Raw genomic sequence first — 18,709 nt, 5'->3', positions numbered from 1 at the left:
AAGAAAAATGAAGCAAGTCACGTCAATTACATGATTTGCAAATAGCTGACGGTCAATGATGTTTTACTAGGATTCCATCTAGAAGCCTACACGTAATGGTAGATGTATACCATCGGAACCGTCCACCTGTCCGTAATGAAAGATCGATACTCATACTTCAATGAGCTCAATTTTCTACGGTGTCCGTAACGTACCGCGATGTAATCACGGGTAGCCAACAAAACAATTCATCATACGCAGGTGAAAAAGATGTTTCACGTGCGTGTGGCCAATGAACCACAATGTATACCGACCGGTAATTGCTTTCAAGGTGGAAGTAGCTAATTATAAGGTACGCCGAGGGGGTAGAAGGGGTTTATCAATCGGCGATATCAAGGTAGAAAATGAACGAGCGGAAAAACGAGCAACAAGTAACCAGATGTAATGAGCTCTGCCACGATTTGCTGACACTTTCATTGGCGTTTCACTTCGACGCGCTGAGATACTCTGCACGCGACAGGATGTTACAGTTCCGTTGCTGTTTTTTTTAAATACTGATTGTGCCAGGTGTCTTCTGAGGCAAAAAAATTAAGATTAAGATATTTTTTAAGAAAATTTAGAAATCGAAATGCAATTTTATTTTTTATTCTGTGCTAGCCCCTCTTTTCACCGACCTCTAGGCACGTGCCTATTTTACCTAGGGTGGCACCGAATTAAGGAAAAGTGTAAGGGAGCCTTTGGGGGGCAGTTATAAGCCTCCCCTTCGCTATATTAAAGAATATTGAATGAAATGATTTCTCTATTGCCCAATATTATTTAATTGAATCCAGAATGAATTTCACTCTTTGGACCAGCGAAGGGTAGATTCAGAAGGGTAGATTTAAAGTACAAAACACATACTTCCTCCTCTTCTAATATCATGCACAGCATTTATCTGATTCCACTCAGTTAAGAAGGGTATTGTTAAGAAAAAGTCCTCTCCAGGAAGATAAATTGTTTCCTACTACTTACCGCCTCCTTTTTTCTCGCGGTAGCTGACACACTTCCGTTCTCAAACTCTATATTCTCTGTTCCCAGCTTGCCTCCCTGTTTTTGTCAGACACCAACATTCCATTTCCTTGTTCTTTCTACCTTTTTCGCCCTCATAGTACAGCTAAAAACCCATCCGCACCACCGACGCGTTCCCTTTTTTCAAAAAACTAAAAACACACGCGTACATTCAATCCTCTCGTCGAGCACGCGACTAGCTAGTTGAAGAAACGGTGGCATTGTTGAAAAGTATGCTGCCAGTCGATATATCCCTGTACAAAGCGAGCTTCCACGACACGGTTTTTCTTTATACACCAGGAATTTAGCGACGCTTTAACGCGTTTCTATGAAGAAACATTAACGGGCACGACTACCACCGCGTTACAGCGTGCATTGTGTTTATTCGACTCCAGTTGGCCGAGATGAATTGTTACGACGAACAACGAGCGTACAATACAATTGAAAATTATACAGATGCCTGCAATTAGTTGCGCAAATATATTCTTTGTATCTCCGTGCACCGGTGGATCGAGTAAATTTTTTCTATTGTTATCCTTTTCATTTATGATTCAATGAAATTTGGTTCGAACATATTTAAACAAATTTATTATTCCGATACTGTCTCCATATTTTTGGCAATTCGTGTTATTAATTCTTTGACATTGATATTTTAATAAACGCCATTGCCTTGGGTTAAATTGATAAATTCGAAAATTTGTGATCTGCTTTTATATCGACACGAAGGAGATTAATAATAATGCAATTATAAAAGTAGCAATTTATTTGATGTTTTAAAATTGAATTTATTTATTGAGAAAATAAATAGCTGACGTGGAAATTCAAGCTACATTCTGTACACCAGAATGCCTCTGTTTAAGCATAAACGTTTGCTTCAGCAAAGGCAAACATCCGTTTGATGTTTGCAAATGCGCGACGTAGTTGTCGCATATCTGTAGAATGTTTGATGGATATTCAAATGCTGCACGGTATTGTTTATGCGACATGCGAGACGCGAAAGAATTTGATGCTCATGAATACAATGGCAGCATACGTTTTTCTCATCAAGCTTTTTTACCCTGCACCCTCTTCGAAGGCATGCATATATTGTAAGCAGCGTAGAGACAAAGAGTATCGCAACACTTTTAAACGATGCGTTTTATAACGCGCCTGGATTTAATGAGACGTTCCATCTTAATCATCCTTCGTTGACGAATATTGCAATTGTCATTCAATGGCCCTCCACCGATTTGTGAATCGTGCCAATAAAATCTTAGGAAACCAACTCGGTGAAATATTCAAGAAGAAAGCAATTAATAAATAAAAGAAAAGAAAACATCACAGTTTGATTGTTTTTAAACTTGTATTTGGTCAATGTTTTTCCGGAAGAAAAGAAGAAAAGTGCAGCCATGTACCCTTGGACAATACCATGACAAAGGTCTCTGGTAGAGGGTAGTGCATACGGCATATTTGGTGGCATGCGCTTCGTTCGGGGTTGAAGTATAGCACTCGTATGATTTTCAGCAGGTATTGTTGGTGAAATGGGCCGGTCCATGTGGGTGTCTATGCTCGTATCCCACACTGGTGTACACCGAAAACTGTGAAAGGCTTGGTACCGCGCGAAACACTTGGAGCTCGATGTCAAGGGGTCGCAGGAACAATATAACGGCATTGCATAAAGGCAACCTCACTCCACCTCCTTCCTCCAATACTTCAATGCAAATGGTTCGCTCTGGTCCCACCTTCACCCGGGCGTGTGTGTGCATCTTCTCGACCCCTCTGGTGCTTTTCGATTTATCGTGTCGGCGGATTCTTCAAAGTGGAGGAAGGAAGAGAAAAAATTTCCCTGGCCGAAAATAAAACCCAGGAACTTACTGCCTCTCCGAATGCTGAAAATGCATCGATCATCTACGTCTCACTAGCAGAGCCGGGTAAATTTTATTCGAAATTGTGTGAAATATCGAACGGGACTATAAATTCACGGTCTTATTAAAATTTTCATAAATTTCATGCCGTTCGTACGCTTCGAACGAGGTTAAAATTTATTTTTCGAAAAAAATAAAAAGAATCTCTGGTAGCAACGTTAAAATTTTACGGTTTGCTGAAAATCGCAGCCGAGTCATGGTGTTTTGCATCGTTGAGATGCCAAGCTAGGTCGAATAATTTTTCATTCTCCCTGCAACCATCCCTCCGCGCCAACGGCCATGCTAGTCTTTTATTCAACCCCTCACCTACGGGGTAACTCACTTTTGGAATATGTGAAATCGTAATTCGCCAAGCTACGATGTAACTGAAGGCGAAACGTCATTTGCCGCCGTATTTCAGAATAATATTCAAGGTCTACGACCTTGCACCGACAGATGTTCGATAATCGGGTGCAAAACGATTGCTTTCAGGGTCGAGACAATTACTGATAAATTCAGAGAAGGATCGACAGCCCCGGCCCATAGAAATCCGTAATCCGGTCATACCCCCAAGGCTTAATTTATAAAGTTTGTATTATTTATTGAAAGAAATTTTAATTCCACACGGTTTGAACTAGGGAAGGCAATAATCATGAGAGATAGTTTTTACTTTGATTTGTGAACAAGCAACGAAAGAATCGGGTGCGGTCAGAAACGTTAGAAAGATAGGCTTTTGTACCGCTGACGACAGGCTAAGAATGATTTGTGGAAGGAAGACGATGGTAATCCGTATAAATTGTGGACGTAATCTGCGGTGAACAGTTTTAATGCGTGGGTTTTAAAAGTACGTGATGCAGTGTACGTGGTAGTCCCTTTTGCAGTGAGAGCAACGGGTTATTATAAATCATATCAATTTATGATTTAAGTTGCCCCTTGCTATTTTGCATCATTGGGTAATCAAGAACAGCTTCTTCTGTTATTTTTTCTTTTTTTATAATGATTTAACATGCTATTTGCATGTGTATATTGAAAAATAAGAATCCAATTAATTGAAATAGGTGTTAATCAGTTTCTTTTTTTACGAAAAGATTACAATTGAATGGATATTATATTAATATTATTATTTTGGATAATAGAATCAATTGTATCTGAATTATTTCAATTATTATGATTTTTTGTAAAAAGAAAATATTGATTATATCGACTATTTTGATTGTTTGTTTTTTATCATTTTATATGCAAAAAGATTTTACTATTTCGATCAATTTTTTTCTATTCAAAATCCACAAAATACACTTTTGGAAATGGTAGCGAAACTCCAGGGTGGATAAAAAATTCGAACTGGGCAAAATGGTGAAACGGAATAAATAAATAACGTTTCAACCGTTTCGATGTTAGGACATCCAGAATTTCTCCTGTGATTTTCAATTATTCAAGCACCCCCGGGATCCCTGAAAAACGTGCGCGACAGTGAACAACGAAAGCACCTTTCACCCTTTCATCGGTCAACCTCTAACGTCGAATACGGAAGTGATCGAACGTTTTCATTTCGCGCGTACTGCAGTACGATTTTTCAGTGCCTGAAAGCTGTCGAATATTTTCAAATTGCTTAGCATTATCGAAACGTTTCACAGTATGGTTCGTAACGAGAGTTTATTTCTTTCTGTATCGGATTACATTTGACTTTTATATCTTATCCAATTAATTCAGTAACATTCTTTTTTGTAAAAAGTCTTTTTAAATGATTTTCTTTAGTTTCATTAATTGATTTTCATTTCAGCCCCCGATTCTTACAAACCACCCCTGGTAAAATTTTCAAATATCATATTTCGACAAAATTATTTTAATAATTATTTTCAATAGCTTGAAATATATTCAGCTCTGCCAGTCGCTTAAATTGTAACGTTTGAATCAAAACTTGAAGCACTCGCAGCTGATTAAATTTCAATATCTGCCTTAACACGTGGATAGTTTCCTGTGGCAAATAGGGACGGCTGGTAACGTAGAAGTGGAAGATCAATAAAAAGGCACATCTATATAAGCGTAAAGCGTATCTATCCGGGGTATGCTGGATTTTCAGATAATAAGGTGCTCCGGTATGCCATAGAGCGAGTTCTGAAAATGGATCGACCCTTTCAAGAGTAATCTCATAAATACAGAGCTTTACGCTCTCCTAGTGAGTAGTTTATGAAAAAAAGAAGAGGGAGGGAAGAAAAATGAAGGGTAGTTTGAGAGAATAAAAAATCGATCAATTTGCATCGTGTTGATCGAAAGTTCTAATAAATGCGCGTCGCAAAAGAGAGCTTCATTAACGTCTTACTAAATATGCAAATTTTCTTCGTACATTTCGTACGTTTGAACTTCGTAAACATTCGTGGAATTATTTCGTCAGGTTTGGTTGGGGTCACGCAGGTTATAGATCATGGTTCACGCTTATTTACAATTAACAAGGTCTGCTCATTGTATGGTATCGATGGTTGGTAGACAAGCTGACAAGTCTAAGGGTCTTACGTCTATGACCCCAGGTAATTAGATCGCAGCAGGGGGTTAATGGCCATCGGTTCATGACAGGCTACTTGCTTAATGAGGTAATTGTCGTTAAGGGGCTCCCTGCTGTGACGGTCCTTAAAAATGTCAATTTTTAGAAATTTCTTGAAAAAGAAGATCATATATATTTTCAATTAATTAAATAATTTATATCAAATTATTGGATAAACTCGCAAACAACTGTGCAAATGAAATGTTCTTCTGAATTATCCTGCAAACAATTCTGTCGATAAAATAAAATCTCTCTCGGAATATCATCACCTAAAAGTTAATTTAGTAACAGGCTGATGGAAAGTTAGCGTCAATTTATCTTGGTGCCTAGGTAACGTTATAATTTCCAGCTTCAATGCTGATCCCATTGTTCCCGAAAAGGAAACTCACGAAACAAACTCCTTACCGAGTTGCGACGTCGAGGTAACGAGCTCCAGAAGCTTCTTGAATCGCTTTCCTTACCGTTCGCATAATCAAGCATCAATGATGTCCGTCAGACAATAATCGGCTGGCTTACCGTCGGTTAGCGGCTAAATCGGAAAACTTTTCGCCATCTTCGTGTCGAGCAAACGGCTACGGGAAGCTTCAACTGCTAGAACTGTCGGCAACTCGGATTACTTTTAAAGTAAGAGTACGGCCCCGGCCATCCTTCCTCTTCTTTCTTGCACCGCAGACATATCCACGATGTCTTGATAAACTTTTCACTGCCATCGAATTTTCTTCGCTTCCACGATCCCCGAGAAAACAAATGCTTTCTTCAGGAAATGGGTTGAACATCAGTTAGAAGAAACTAATTTATTTCTTTTCGGAGGATTTTCGATAACTATCATCCATTACAATTTTAATCAAATGATGCTTACAAAAATTAAGATTACAAATTTTATTTTCTCTTGAAAACCCCATGCTCGGCACTGTACTCAGTACTGTCATAAAATACCAGGACTGCACCAGCAAACAAGTCCCTAGGAGCAAAGAAAAATTTAATAGTACTTCGACGAAAGTTTAAAAGTAGTTGAACAACAGTAATCCAGAAGTTGAAGAAAAATGGTCGTTCTTGCAGCATGCAAGTGTAACTTTCTCCGAAAGAGCCAACGGTACCTGATTGTTTTACGAGAACATTATTGCAAGGCAACAGCTAATTCTCTCGTAGGTGAGACAGCCTTATCGACGAGGGTGCGGTTCACGCGTTCACAATTAGGAGTACTGGGATTCGCAATTAGCGCTTGCCTGGCGTTCATACTCGACTAGGCCATTAACATTCCCTCGGTACAATGCTTCCATCCGGCATACAGCCAGCCTGGTGTGTATACTTATGTAGGTGAAAATGGTGGCACGTTTTCAACGTTGGATGCTAATTCCGTGACAGAGACAGGGAGCTACCTTCGAGCGCCGTTGCATTCCAGCCAGTTTTATGAAAATGGAGCTGACACACGCATGAAGGAACCTTCGTTTCGAACCGTGAGTCCCTCGCTCGCTCCGTTCGCTTCCGCGATTTCATGAAATTGCAATTTAAAATCGTGGAACGGCTCGAACGCGGACGTAGCTGGAGCGTGAACGGGACAAAGTCGCGTTTGAATAATGAAAAGAGAACGATCAAATGCATGGAAAATGACGACGTCCAAAGGCAGAGACGCCGCGACGTCATTTCTTCGTCCACTTTCATATTCGTCTGAATATTAACAGAGGAAATCTTTTCCGGATGATGCATTATAGATCAACCGCCAAACATTTCGTCTCTTCTCCTTTTCTATATCTTTTTCATTTCCGTCAGCCGTATTGCTAAGTAATCTTCAGGTAAATAAAATATTTTTTCAAGAGATAATTAAATTTGCCCCTTAACAGAAACTATACCTACCTTAAAATCGAGTAATGACCCAAAATTTTAAAGACCTTGCCTGAATTAATTCAGCAGAATCTAAAAGTTTCAAAAGTTAAAAATAATCAGTGTGTAACTGAATGTAATGTATCCTTATCTAAACGCGGTAATTAAATTACAATTAAGCAATCATTATTCTAACCAGCAATTAATTGAAAACCTAGATATACAATACCGGTGGAATCATCGGTCGAACAGCGTTAACGTGCAGTAGGACTAGCGCTAATTGCGTTCGCGTTTCTCTTAATTACGAACGGTGGCTGTCCAATGGTCGAAACAGCTGTGCTGCTGCGACAACTAGATGGTCCCTAAGCAAAATTAACGATAGCAATTACGCAAAAATGGTACGCGCGTATATGGTACCGACGGTATTGTTTTTACTGTTTCATTTTCTCTGTATACACGTGCTACCAAGATTAATTTTCTCTTCCCTTTCCTTTTTTTTCAATAAATTCTACTACTCACCAGAGGCGAAGGAGAATTTATTGACCAATAAAGATAACAATTTCTCTGTCGGTACTGAAACATTCCCTAATGAGAGTTTGCAATGTTTATCGAAGAGTATCGGTATACGATAAGAGTTACACTTAATTGTGCCCTACGGTTGTTGCGAGTGGGAGGTGCACTTCAATCGACTCAGACATGAATTGCGAATGCAAGTACAATTAGCGGCATTAATGACGTCATGTTTATACACGTAATTTATTCGCCGCATATTAGTACAAGACCCTTCCCCCTCCATTTCTACGTCTCTGCCATTCGTTTATCGAATCAACGATAGAAACTGAATGTCAATCAAATTGATTGGTACTGAATGAGAATACCTATTTCACGAGAACAGTTAATTAAATGAAGTTACTTTATCCGAATCGAGCGGTATGAAATTATAACCAAACGTTTAAAATGCAGGTATAATTAAGGTCGATAGACATACCTGCACAATGGATCGTCTACATTAAATTATTAATTATAGGGGAAGCAGGAGCTTTTGTTCCATTTTGGTTAAACGAACCATTATTACACGTTTTCATTTGAACCTGACGTTTAATTTCGTCAAAGATAATATTATATTATTATTACTGCAATATCAAATTCTTTTACTGAATTAGTCAGAAATGTCGGCAGGACCGAATTATGATTTTTGGGGCCCAAGTGGAATCCCCTTTGGTTCAAAAATTGAAAAGGTAGTAGTATTATTGACGAATCAATTGTTTGCGACTGTATACACGAAGAATGTTAGTACAGCAATCAGTTACATGCGTCCACCGCTAATTGTGCCCCTAATTGTAAACACAAGTTGTGCCAGCGAGAAACGCATTGACCATGAGTGAAACTCGATCCATGGCTAACCAAGGAATCCTCTTGCGGTAAATCTAACCCCTGAAATTTGTCCCATTATCGAAGGGGATCGTCATTAACGGCCACAGTTTCCGGTGAATTCTACTGTTGAAACGGTCGTTGACCCCCGGGACACGTTTTCCTATACAAACCTGTAAACCGAGGGTTTGCTGCCAGCTATATTTGATATGTCACAAACGCAACACTTCATTAATATCTCAGAAATATGTTTATTTTTGAATTTGGGTAAAACACAAAGAAAATTTAAATAATTGTACAGGTTGATTCAAAAAGAATGTCATTTATTAACACTGTAGTAATCATTTCTCATAATTTTCCACTGTCTTGACCAGGATGTCGCTTCATTCAGAATCCAACTGTTTCTACAATTTTCTCAAAAATAAATAACCCTAGAAAATAGCGATTTATAACAGAACCAATACACGTATTTCATTTTCGCTTCACTTTGAACATCCTTGCACGCTAGAGCGGTCTATAAATTACCATCAGCCGGTAATTACACCGGACAAGAAGATATAAGGCTCCATTTAAATCGGCCATCGAATTGAAATTTATCATGGCGCAACGGTCAGGATTAACTGTAAACAGTAACGTTGTGGACACGGGTTGATTTTGTCTTTACATAATTCTTCGATAACTGCCTTTAGCCGCGGGCCTTTTCCTGTCGATTAACATTCTTCCGTGGAATTTAATAACGAGCAGTTGCGAAATCGTTGATGCAAATGAAATTGAGTAAACTCGTAAGGAAATTAATTTGAATGAAATGCCTTATTCGTCCACCCTGTACATATAACTACCTTGAAATAATTTATTGACGGAAAATTTAATTCTCAGACACTTCTGATACCTTTTCGCGTCGTTTGATGGCTATACAAGTTATCTCGAGATGTTTTTAAAATGGATTAAAAGTAAGCGAGAGGGGTATAATGAAGAAGCTCGTTCCAGGTGTTCCGGGCATAAAAATAATTCCTCTAATTGCACGATAAGGAAAGTTAATTATTCTCCAGCGTCTTCTGCTAACTTCCTACAGCTTCTTCGACTGAAACTTTCCTCGGGATGCGTTTAAAAGTTTCTGAACGGTTTAGTTTATTTTACGTTCATTGTCACAAAGTCAGCAACCTAGGACCGTCGACGATTATTCATTAATAATCAGATTTATAATCTTCGAATTGTTAACAATTTTTATGGTACCCTTCGGTTAACGATTCCCAGTGAATTTGATCAACTGGCTGACTTCGAATGGAAAGGGACAATGACGAAGGCACACTTGACAGTCTAACTCGCTTGTAGCCCCACGACCATGTCGGAGACTTTGAATTGTTAATTCTGATTACCTTCGCGCCCCTTCCACTTGTCTAATGTACCGCCATTTATGTCGGAGTTGAGTCACGTCTCGGGGTTTCAGGGCTGTTACCGTCATTTCCGGGGAGTCGTTAACGCCCTTCGTTGCAGCCAGCTCTTCGTACATCCTGCGATTCCTCTCTATCTCTGCTGTAGCAAAAAGTAATCTGTTTTAATATTCAACATACGATACGTACCGTTTCATTTTTTTATCTCCTTTTATTACTAATCATTTGTACGATTATTTGTTTCAGTTACTGCAAATCATCCACCTCAGAGACCATGGATACCTTTGACGAGACCGAACAGGACGAGACCGACATGTAAGTAGTACAGAGTGTAGGCGTTTAGTGGAGGGGGAGAAGGGACGCCTTTGGTTCGGGCTGGGGACCGCTAGGTGGCTGCGAGATGATCGGTGGATCAGCGTTCTCGCTGGTAGTCGCCCAGCACGCAGTCCAAATTGCAATATGATGGGTGTCTGGGCCCTCTGACGAGTCTGACAGACGATTCCGAGACGGAAACGCCTTTTTCTCCCTTCTCCTCCTTTACTATATTTGGATATCTTCGATAACAGTTATTAAAGTAATTCGATGAGGTGTTTCTCTGAAGCCTCGCCTCTTATGGATCACCCTATAGGGTAATAAAATTCTAATGCTCGTACACAGACAATAATGTGTTTCCGCCTTAATGTTAAACGAGCATCAAAGTAACATCGTAAAACGAAATAAGCATATTAACTTGCGTGTTGAAAAGAAAGCAATAGAGCAAAGACTAACAGCACGGTCTAATGAAGGCGTGATAATCCGCGATGAAATTACAGAAATATCTGAGGGTGCCGAGGCGGAAATGCCTGAAGGGGAAACCATATTACGGAGGATAAGGCGGGAACATTAATAAATTTGCCTCGAGTCAAAGTATAATAAAATAGTCTCAACGACCACCTCGACCGGGTGGACAAGCAATTCCTTTTCCTTTTCTTGTAACGTAAAATAACGTTATATACTTTGTTCCAAAATTTTGGAGCTTACAAATTTTACTCGAGATATTTTTATTCTACAATATTTATAGTCGTGCTATATTTCTGCGGCGACTATACGGTACTTTTTTACGTGCTACATTTCTGTCAAGACTATACAGCCCTGAAACGAAGCTCGAGTTCGCCTCGAGCGCATAAATTTTCTCATTTTTTTCACATTTCATATGACTATACCCATGGTCGTTTTTTCGTGTCGGTCTGGAAACGCGTGGAATTATTTGAAATCCATTGGTGTCCGTAAATCGGTACGTGCAACAACGCGAAATGGGACTAACGACTGTGCCAGCAGGACCGTGCAAATTACTTCTTGCACTTCTCGCGACAACCCTGACAATCATAATCATTATGGGACGTCCACGGGGATGAGCGTCCGTGTTGCTTGAATTCTTTGACAGCCAGCAATTATGCGTCGTTGTCGTTCCAACGTTTGTAACGTTACAATCAGACACTTATTAGAATCGTCGTTGCCGTGCACGCGTTCATTACTCTTGTCCCATTCGTCATTGTTAGAATTTCATTAATAATTATAATTTCTTATTGTGCTGTTACTTTCTTCCTGCATGGTCATCCTGGTCGCTTTTTTTAAATAATTAATTTAACCTTTGAACAACGGAGCCTGGGTCGAAATCATAAGAATATTAACCTGAAGTAGAAACACTAAATAAATATTTCAATTGGTATATAAAATAAATAATCCAACATGTTCAAGGAAATAGTTTCTGAATTTTTATTATTTATTTTAATAGAATAACATATTTCTGTAATTTTATTTAAGATTCTTAAAGTACAAGGTAACGATCTCAGGAAACTGATAAGGATGCAAAAAATCGTATAAATTAAACCCATCCAGAACACGTTAAACACGGTGAAGATGGTGACAAGGATGCGTGTAACTATCATTATCACCATTCCGTTTCCGATGGAGTTCATTTAAAAATCTTTCAGTGATATGTTATCGCGACAATAAATAGTCACGGGTGAGTTGTTACTTTTACTACCAAAGCCAGTTTATGAAACGAGTTCGCGAGTAAAAAAGGAAACAGGTGAAAATCATGGAAAAACAGCTGCAATAAAATACACATTTATAATAAACAAAATTTCGATTGTAATTTGAAAGGTCCATTTCGTTAATTACTCGATAAGCCTGTTTTATAAAATTCAAGAGAATTAAATAATCGTATCGCTAATTGTAAATTTCAGTTTAATTTATTGTCAGCTGCAAATGGAAGATAGAGAATTATTTATACCTTCATTGTTAAAATCAGTATCAAAATTATTGTCGATGAAATATTATGTAATTCTGTGCATATGGATTACTCGAAATGACGTTTCTATAACTTTTCGATACAATGTGACAGAACCTGTCAGCACTGTTTAATAACTAACGAATATTGAAACGATTTTATGGAGAAACGTATTGCGATGCTTATTATCAGAACATATTTGTCAATAATTAAATTCTCTGAGGGATTGTTGAATAAATATACAAGACATTTTATGTTTTACCGAATCGTGACTTTTTAATGGAATTTGCCATAAAAGTAATTCTCTATTAAGGGTGTGTTGGTTTCTTTGAATCTTTTTCAAGTGAATTTCAATTAGTTTTCGAAGAATTTGTAAGTCAACACTTGTAGCACATCTTGAATGCAGAAATTCAATCAGAGGGTAATAATCGCTCTGAATACTATCTAAATGACTACCATAAATGCCCTCGTGCAAGCTATCGTGAATTAAGTAACCTGTTTGAATTTCCACAGACTGGTTTTGCCACTGTTGAGACAAGCTATGGCATCGGTGACCTCGAAAATTCCATTTCTAACCATGAATGAAACGTTTCCACGATTCTTGTTGCTACCATTGACTACTATTTTCTATTATATAAACGATCGTGCATTGAATATAATCCATTATTAGATCGTTTCATAATAAATGCTGGACTTTGATCGTTCATTTTGATTGACGACAATTTCACTTGCAAACAAATTACTCTAAATACCCCTGTGACATTTTAATCAGCATTTACAGTAAGATTCAATAATTAAAGGCATACTTGGGACTTAGCAATATCAGATTATTGAAATATATTTGTAATAGTATAAAAATGAAGGAAATGATTCAAAACTGATAATGACATGAAATGGAACGAATTTTTCACAAAATCCTCCACCGTACAGCATCCGCTTCGCGAATGGAGACGTAAGGTCTCCATAATCTTCCTCGAACGACGTTCTCCACCTTAAGCAGGTTGTTAACACGACTTGAACAACTGCTTCAGATTCGTCGACGCGATCGTGTTAAGAGGGCATTATTCGGACCCGATGTTGCGTGAGATATGCGCCATTAATGGGCGTCGCGTCGTCGTTTCCCCTGTAATCCTGGTTCGAGGATGAAGACAATGACGGGCGCACTCATAGATGCTATAACCTTATCGCTCGTAAGGAAGATCTTCCTCTTTCTTAGGTATATCCATCCGAGGAGTCGTTCTTTCGAGCCGTTTGAATATTCTACGCGGTCGCGGCGTCGTAAGCGATTCAAATCGAGCCACATAAAGAAAACGAGTGTGTACGTACGTGCTTCGGAGGTGTACCGAGGAAACGTCTCATCGATGGAATTCGAAGCACGAAGGGGAAAGGAAGGAAGCGTTTCCAGTTCCATTCAAAGTCAACCCTGTCGACATGATATTTTGCTTAACAAGCATCGACGACCACGATTTCGATAGGATTCGCGCGTAGAAAACATACCGATTTATTTGGAATTGTTGGGAGGGAAATATGATAGGGGATTCGTGCAAAGTTGTCAGGTACAGTGTCGAGCATGGGAGACTTTCTTAGGGAAAGTGGCGCTGTAGGTGAAGGTCCTTCCATATTTAAGAATTAATTAATTCATCCTTCGTAATTAGGTCTAAATGTTAAATCTTCGCTCATTAGATACCCTTTAAACATGTATGAAACTATTTCCATTCTCGCATCAGGCACAAAATAACAAATCTGATTTGTGCGCATGCTGGATGTACAAGAAGCATCCAGTAATTCGATGTCGTGCTTCAGCTAAGATGGGATGCATTTTGTCTGGGATTTATTCAGACAGAAGCACGACGTCGGAAAGGCAGCTCGCTTTTATGTTGATCTTCTTATCCTGACGTGGCCCGTAATGTTGTTCCTGAATGTGTCTATGCTTGCTACCAGCGTCTGTTCCTATTTACCAGGAAGCAAGAGAAATTAGAGTAATAGTCATCCTAGAAGAAAATTCTTGAAAAGTGATCTAATAAAAATCTAAGTTAATTTTTAGAAAATTAAAAAAATTATTAAAAATATAATAAATTCTGGGTCAGTGGTATAGGGTCCAGTACAATCAAAAAGGCAGGAAAATTCAAAAAGTTTTATTCATCCTTATTCTTTGTACAATAAAATAGAAATGTCTAAGTTTTTCCCAAATCAGACAACTACTGATGAAAGTCCCTATTGCCCTGGAGTGTACACAGAACGTTTCTCGGCTGTTGCAGGTATATTCACGGTAATGTGTTACAACGTGCTGTGCGACAAGTACGCGACGCGGCAAATGTACGGTTATTGTCCGAGCTGGGCGCTCGATTGGGAATATCGGAAAAAGGGAATCCTCGATGAGATACGACATTACGCGGCGGACATCATCAGCCTGCAGGAGGTCGAGACGGACCAATTCTACCACTTCTTCCTGCCGGAGCTGAAGCAGGATGGTTACGATGGAATTTTTTCGCCGAAATCCCGGGCGAAGACGATGGCTGAGAACGATCGAAAATACGTGGATGGCTGCGCTATTTTTTATAGAACGGCAAAGTAAGTGCGTCTTCGTGCCTTTACATTTCAAATACCTGATTTAACGTTTGAAAATTCATCCTGATAAATTTCTCGTGCAACGATACACGCGTATCGGTAGATTTACGAACGAAATGTTTTCATTATCCTCGGTTTATTGCTTTCGAACGGGGACACGCGAGCGCACAGATGGGCTCTAACGCGTGTCACATTGATCATACGCGTACTTTATCGTTTTCGAAGGATATCTATTCCGGGCAATGCTTATTTTCAGTGTATCACGACATAATGGCAGCCAAACGACGTTACCTTGCCTGGATGCATGAAATTATCGAACGGGTAAGGACGATTAATGTACCGTATGCACAGGTCGTAGAGACATAACGGGTCCTTTATGGCCGGCGCGATAAATATTCGACCGAACAAATGACAATATTAAGATAGGCCAATTGATAGCCCCACTTGCTGTCCATGTGTAATCAGTTTATTCGCGTAATTTCAAGAATTATTGTTTCCCTCGTAATCCGTTCGCTTATGTCGGCCATGTTGTATAGGAGCAATTCTAACCTCAACGCTATGCACAAATAGAGAGGTTACTAACCCTAGGGATGATCTAGTAACTTTAGCGCAGTACTGTTTGCACTTGGTGTAAAGCAAGTATAAGTTCTTAATTCTAGGGAACCCTATATCTGTTCATTCTAGGGAACCCTAGCATTCATAACTGCTACAAAATATAATTATTGAAAAAGAAAAAGGATAGCAGCAGTCATTTTAATAGATCCCTTCTAATTATTAACTAACATCTTTTATTTCAATCCAGATACTTTTCCAACCTGTATCATCTCTTTGTACAGAACTTCTCTATTAGTTCACAAAAGTGGCTGCGAGGTAATACGAGTGTTTGGCGAACGAACGCGTGGAAACTTCAGGGAAAAATGATCCGAGTTAGCCGAAGCGTGGTCGGAAGTGTCGATACTTCTGATCCCCTGCAAACTGAAGATTCTACCGTATAAGATCACACCGGTCACCTCCGGCATCTTGTATCAGAAAAGTTTCTTCTCTTTCGTGAAACTTGCACCAAGCCGCGTGAGAACGCGAAACTTTGAAACTATGAAGCTATTATAACCTTACCAACTGCATAGAGGCTGTCATTGACAATTGTTCGAAGAACGACCGAAGGTGTTTAATCCTTTCACTCTGAAAAATTCCAATACTTCGGAACTTTTATTCAGTACTCGAGTGGGATTTGCGAGGACATATTCAACCTGATCCCATCTCCATTGACGATTGTAAACTCGTAGCAAGATCTACTCTTCAGATCGCTAGTAATTCCCTGGATGCACGATTTGCATGTTGAAAGTCAGCCGGTTGAATTGATTAAAACTCGTTCGCCTCATTGCTAACCACGGTATCTCTTTGAACGAGGGTTCGGACCAAGGCACAATCAGTCCTTATTGATTCGACTAACAAAGTTCCCTCGTTTACAGTGTCACGAAACATCAGTCTAACAATTATAATGGAGATCAGGAAATAAGGTGCCTGTCATCCTGCAACCACCATTGCTCAATAGTAGCAAATTTTTCAGTTCAAAGATTTTTATTATACATTTTTAAAAATTAGATTTAGGGGCCTTTGGGTACACGTGGAGGGGGCAATTATCAATATTTCCCTACGCTATTATAGATCTTGAACAGACGGAAAATAAATCCCACGAGACGTCAGAAGTGGTAGAGGTAGACCATACATCGGCCTTCTTAATTATCTCGGTAGCGAGTTTTAGTTGGAAGTATTATAGCATATCGTAGGTCGGCACTAACTCGGCGAAGCTCATTCCGAGTTTTGTAACCCAAGTCCGAGAGCGTCGTGGAAATATTAGATATCCGCGCTCGCATCTCACGGGATAACAAGATACCAGACAGACATGGTCCTGTTGCACAAATGGCCTCTGTTAACGGCTAACGTTGCTATGGGAGCTACTATATCCAGAGTGGACTATAAAGAGCGCTGGGCTTCTTTAAACGGCAGCCACGCAACCGCCGGCCATTTTATGCCACTCGGTTCGCCGCAAAATCGCGTAATGAACGCGATCCCAATGGCGGACTAACGACCTAATCTCAAAACGACCGTTGTTGTCTAACGAATGCGTGCTAGCATGAAGGGAATAAAATACAGACTTCTGCTTTATTGGTATTTGCCATATTAACATTTGGCTCCTCCTCCCCTCAAAAGCTATACACTAGGCATTTGACCAACGAAGAGACTGCCAGGGTTTGATTCTAACTGGACCAAATTGGACCCAAAAAGTGGAGAACACTTTTACCCTATTTTGATTTGTTTACCTGAACCGAGTTTTTATTCTCGTCAAAGTATTTATGCAATCAGTGCACGACATCTGTTGAGTAACTGCGGGTGACGTTGATTCAATCTTGTTTACGGGTTCAGGGACGTAAGGGGGATGATGGCTCGTAATGGGGATTCGGTGAAGAATATATTTCCCAACTATACGTGCCACACATATCGGAAAGGGAAGCCTGTATTCTACATGGCGTACGTGATACGCCTTCGTACGAGTTTCCCGACGAAAATCATCCAACTATCGTATCCAAGTCGCGAACTTTCTTTCCCGCTCGGGCGAAATTGAGTCTTGCCGAGCGGCTAGACGAGAACCGCTTGCGCAGGACGAACAGAGATTCAGGAAGGAGAAACGATCCGTTCCGGCCCTTGACTTTGTAATCCGTTGAAATAACTGGTATGTCTATGACGATTCTCTGATCTGTCTGTTTCTTCTTGTTTCATCCACAGGTTTACTCTGATCAAGGATCATTTAGTCGAATTCAATCAACTGGCTATGGCGAACGCGGAGGGCTCGGACAATATGCTGAACAGAGTGATGCCAAAGGATAATATCGGATTGGCTGCTTTGCTTAGGACGAAGGAGGCTGCTTGGGACAATGGTTAGTGATCAGACGAATTTATTTATACTGATTAACAGGAGGGATTGAGATTTCTGGGGACCGGGGCTATCAGACCTTCGAGGGCCCCTTGGAAAATGGGGCCCAAGGCTGTAGTCCCCCTTAGACTTCCCCCTGGAAAAACTCATCGATACCTAACCTAAAAATCTATTACAAGCGTTCAGTTTATATTTCATGTTCGAAAAATACCAATGTAGGTCTGGTTTATGTATAATATAGCTGTTGCAGAGCTGTCCGGAACACATCATAGGGCGATACATTAATTTTCTTGTTTCCGCAAGATCGATTCGTTCGCGAAACCAATTGCCACCATTAATCACGTGGTGGCATGGTACGGTGCCATCTATCAGTTGCGCGGCCTACTAACGTATCGGATTGAATCTACATGAACGAATCTCACATTTCAATAACGATACCCTTCAAGTATCGTAACAAGAAGATCGTTGGAAAATAATATAATCTTGTGGCGTAGAATGTGCATATTAAGAAGGGTAGCGACACACGATCGCGATGCGGACGCGTTTAAATTGCTAAACCAGTCAACGAAATGGACCTAGCTGGCGTGTTCGGTATCGAAGCGACTGCTTAATTAATTGCGAGCGATGCTCGTCCTAGCGTAAATCGAAGAGCGAGCTTCGAGGTGCCTGAAGGAGATGAAGTGGCGAGAGTTCGTAGACCAGATATACGTGAGCAGCCTTATAATTCATGGCACAGGGACGGCAGAGCTGCCAATCCTATCTCCGACAGTCATCTACCAAGCCTCGTCTCCCTACGTGTCACACGATCCACATTTCTTTTTTTCTCTTCTCTTTTTTAATGAGCATATTAGCTACCAACCAGAGAGCATCTCAAAATGCAGCCACGCGTATGTATTACATGAGCCT

At 39.9% G+C, this 18,709-nt stretch overlaps 1 protein-coding gene across 5 annotated transcripts in view; it reads left to right on the top strand.

Moving 5' to 3' along the window:
* LOC114872277 (CCR4-NOT transcription complex subunit 6-like) overlaps positions 1 to 18,709 on the top strand; it is a 233,498-nt gene that overhangs the window by 204,210 nt on the left and 10,579 nt on the right. For 4 of the 5 annotated variants that reach the window (XM_029179332.2, XM_029179331.2, XM_029179334.2 and 1 more), the window contains 3 exons: positions 10,278 to 10,346; positions 14,562 to 14,874; positions 17,656 to 17,807. In XM_029179332.2, the coding sequence (XP_029035165.1) occupies positions 10,278 to 10,346; positions 14,562 to 14,874; positions 17,656 to 17,807 (534 nt within the window). Of the gene's footprint in view, positions 1 to 10,087; positions 10,186 to 10,277; positions 10,347 to 14,561; positions 14,875 to 17,655; positions 17,808 to 18,709 lie in introns of all 5 variants that reach the window. The other variant, XM_029179336.2, reaches the window with a different exon arrangement.

This window comes from Osmia bicornis, chromosome 16, assembly GCF_907164935.1.
Source record: "Osmia bicornis bicornis chromosome 16, iOsmBic2.1, whole genome shotgun sequence".
Classification (NCBI taxonomy): Eukaryota; Metazoa; Arthropoda; class Insecta; order Hymenoptera; family Megachilidae; genus Osmia; species Osmia bicornis.
This window is presented reverse-complemented; position numbering and strand designations above follow the sequence as displayed.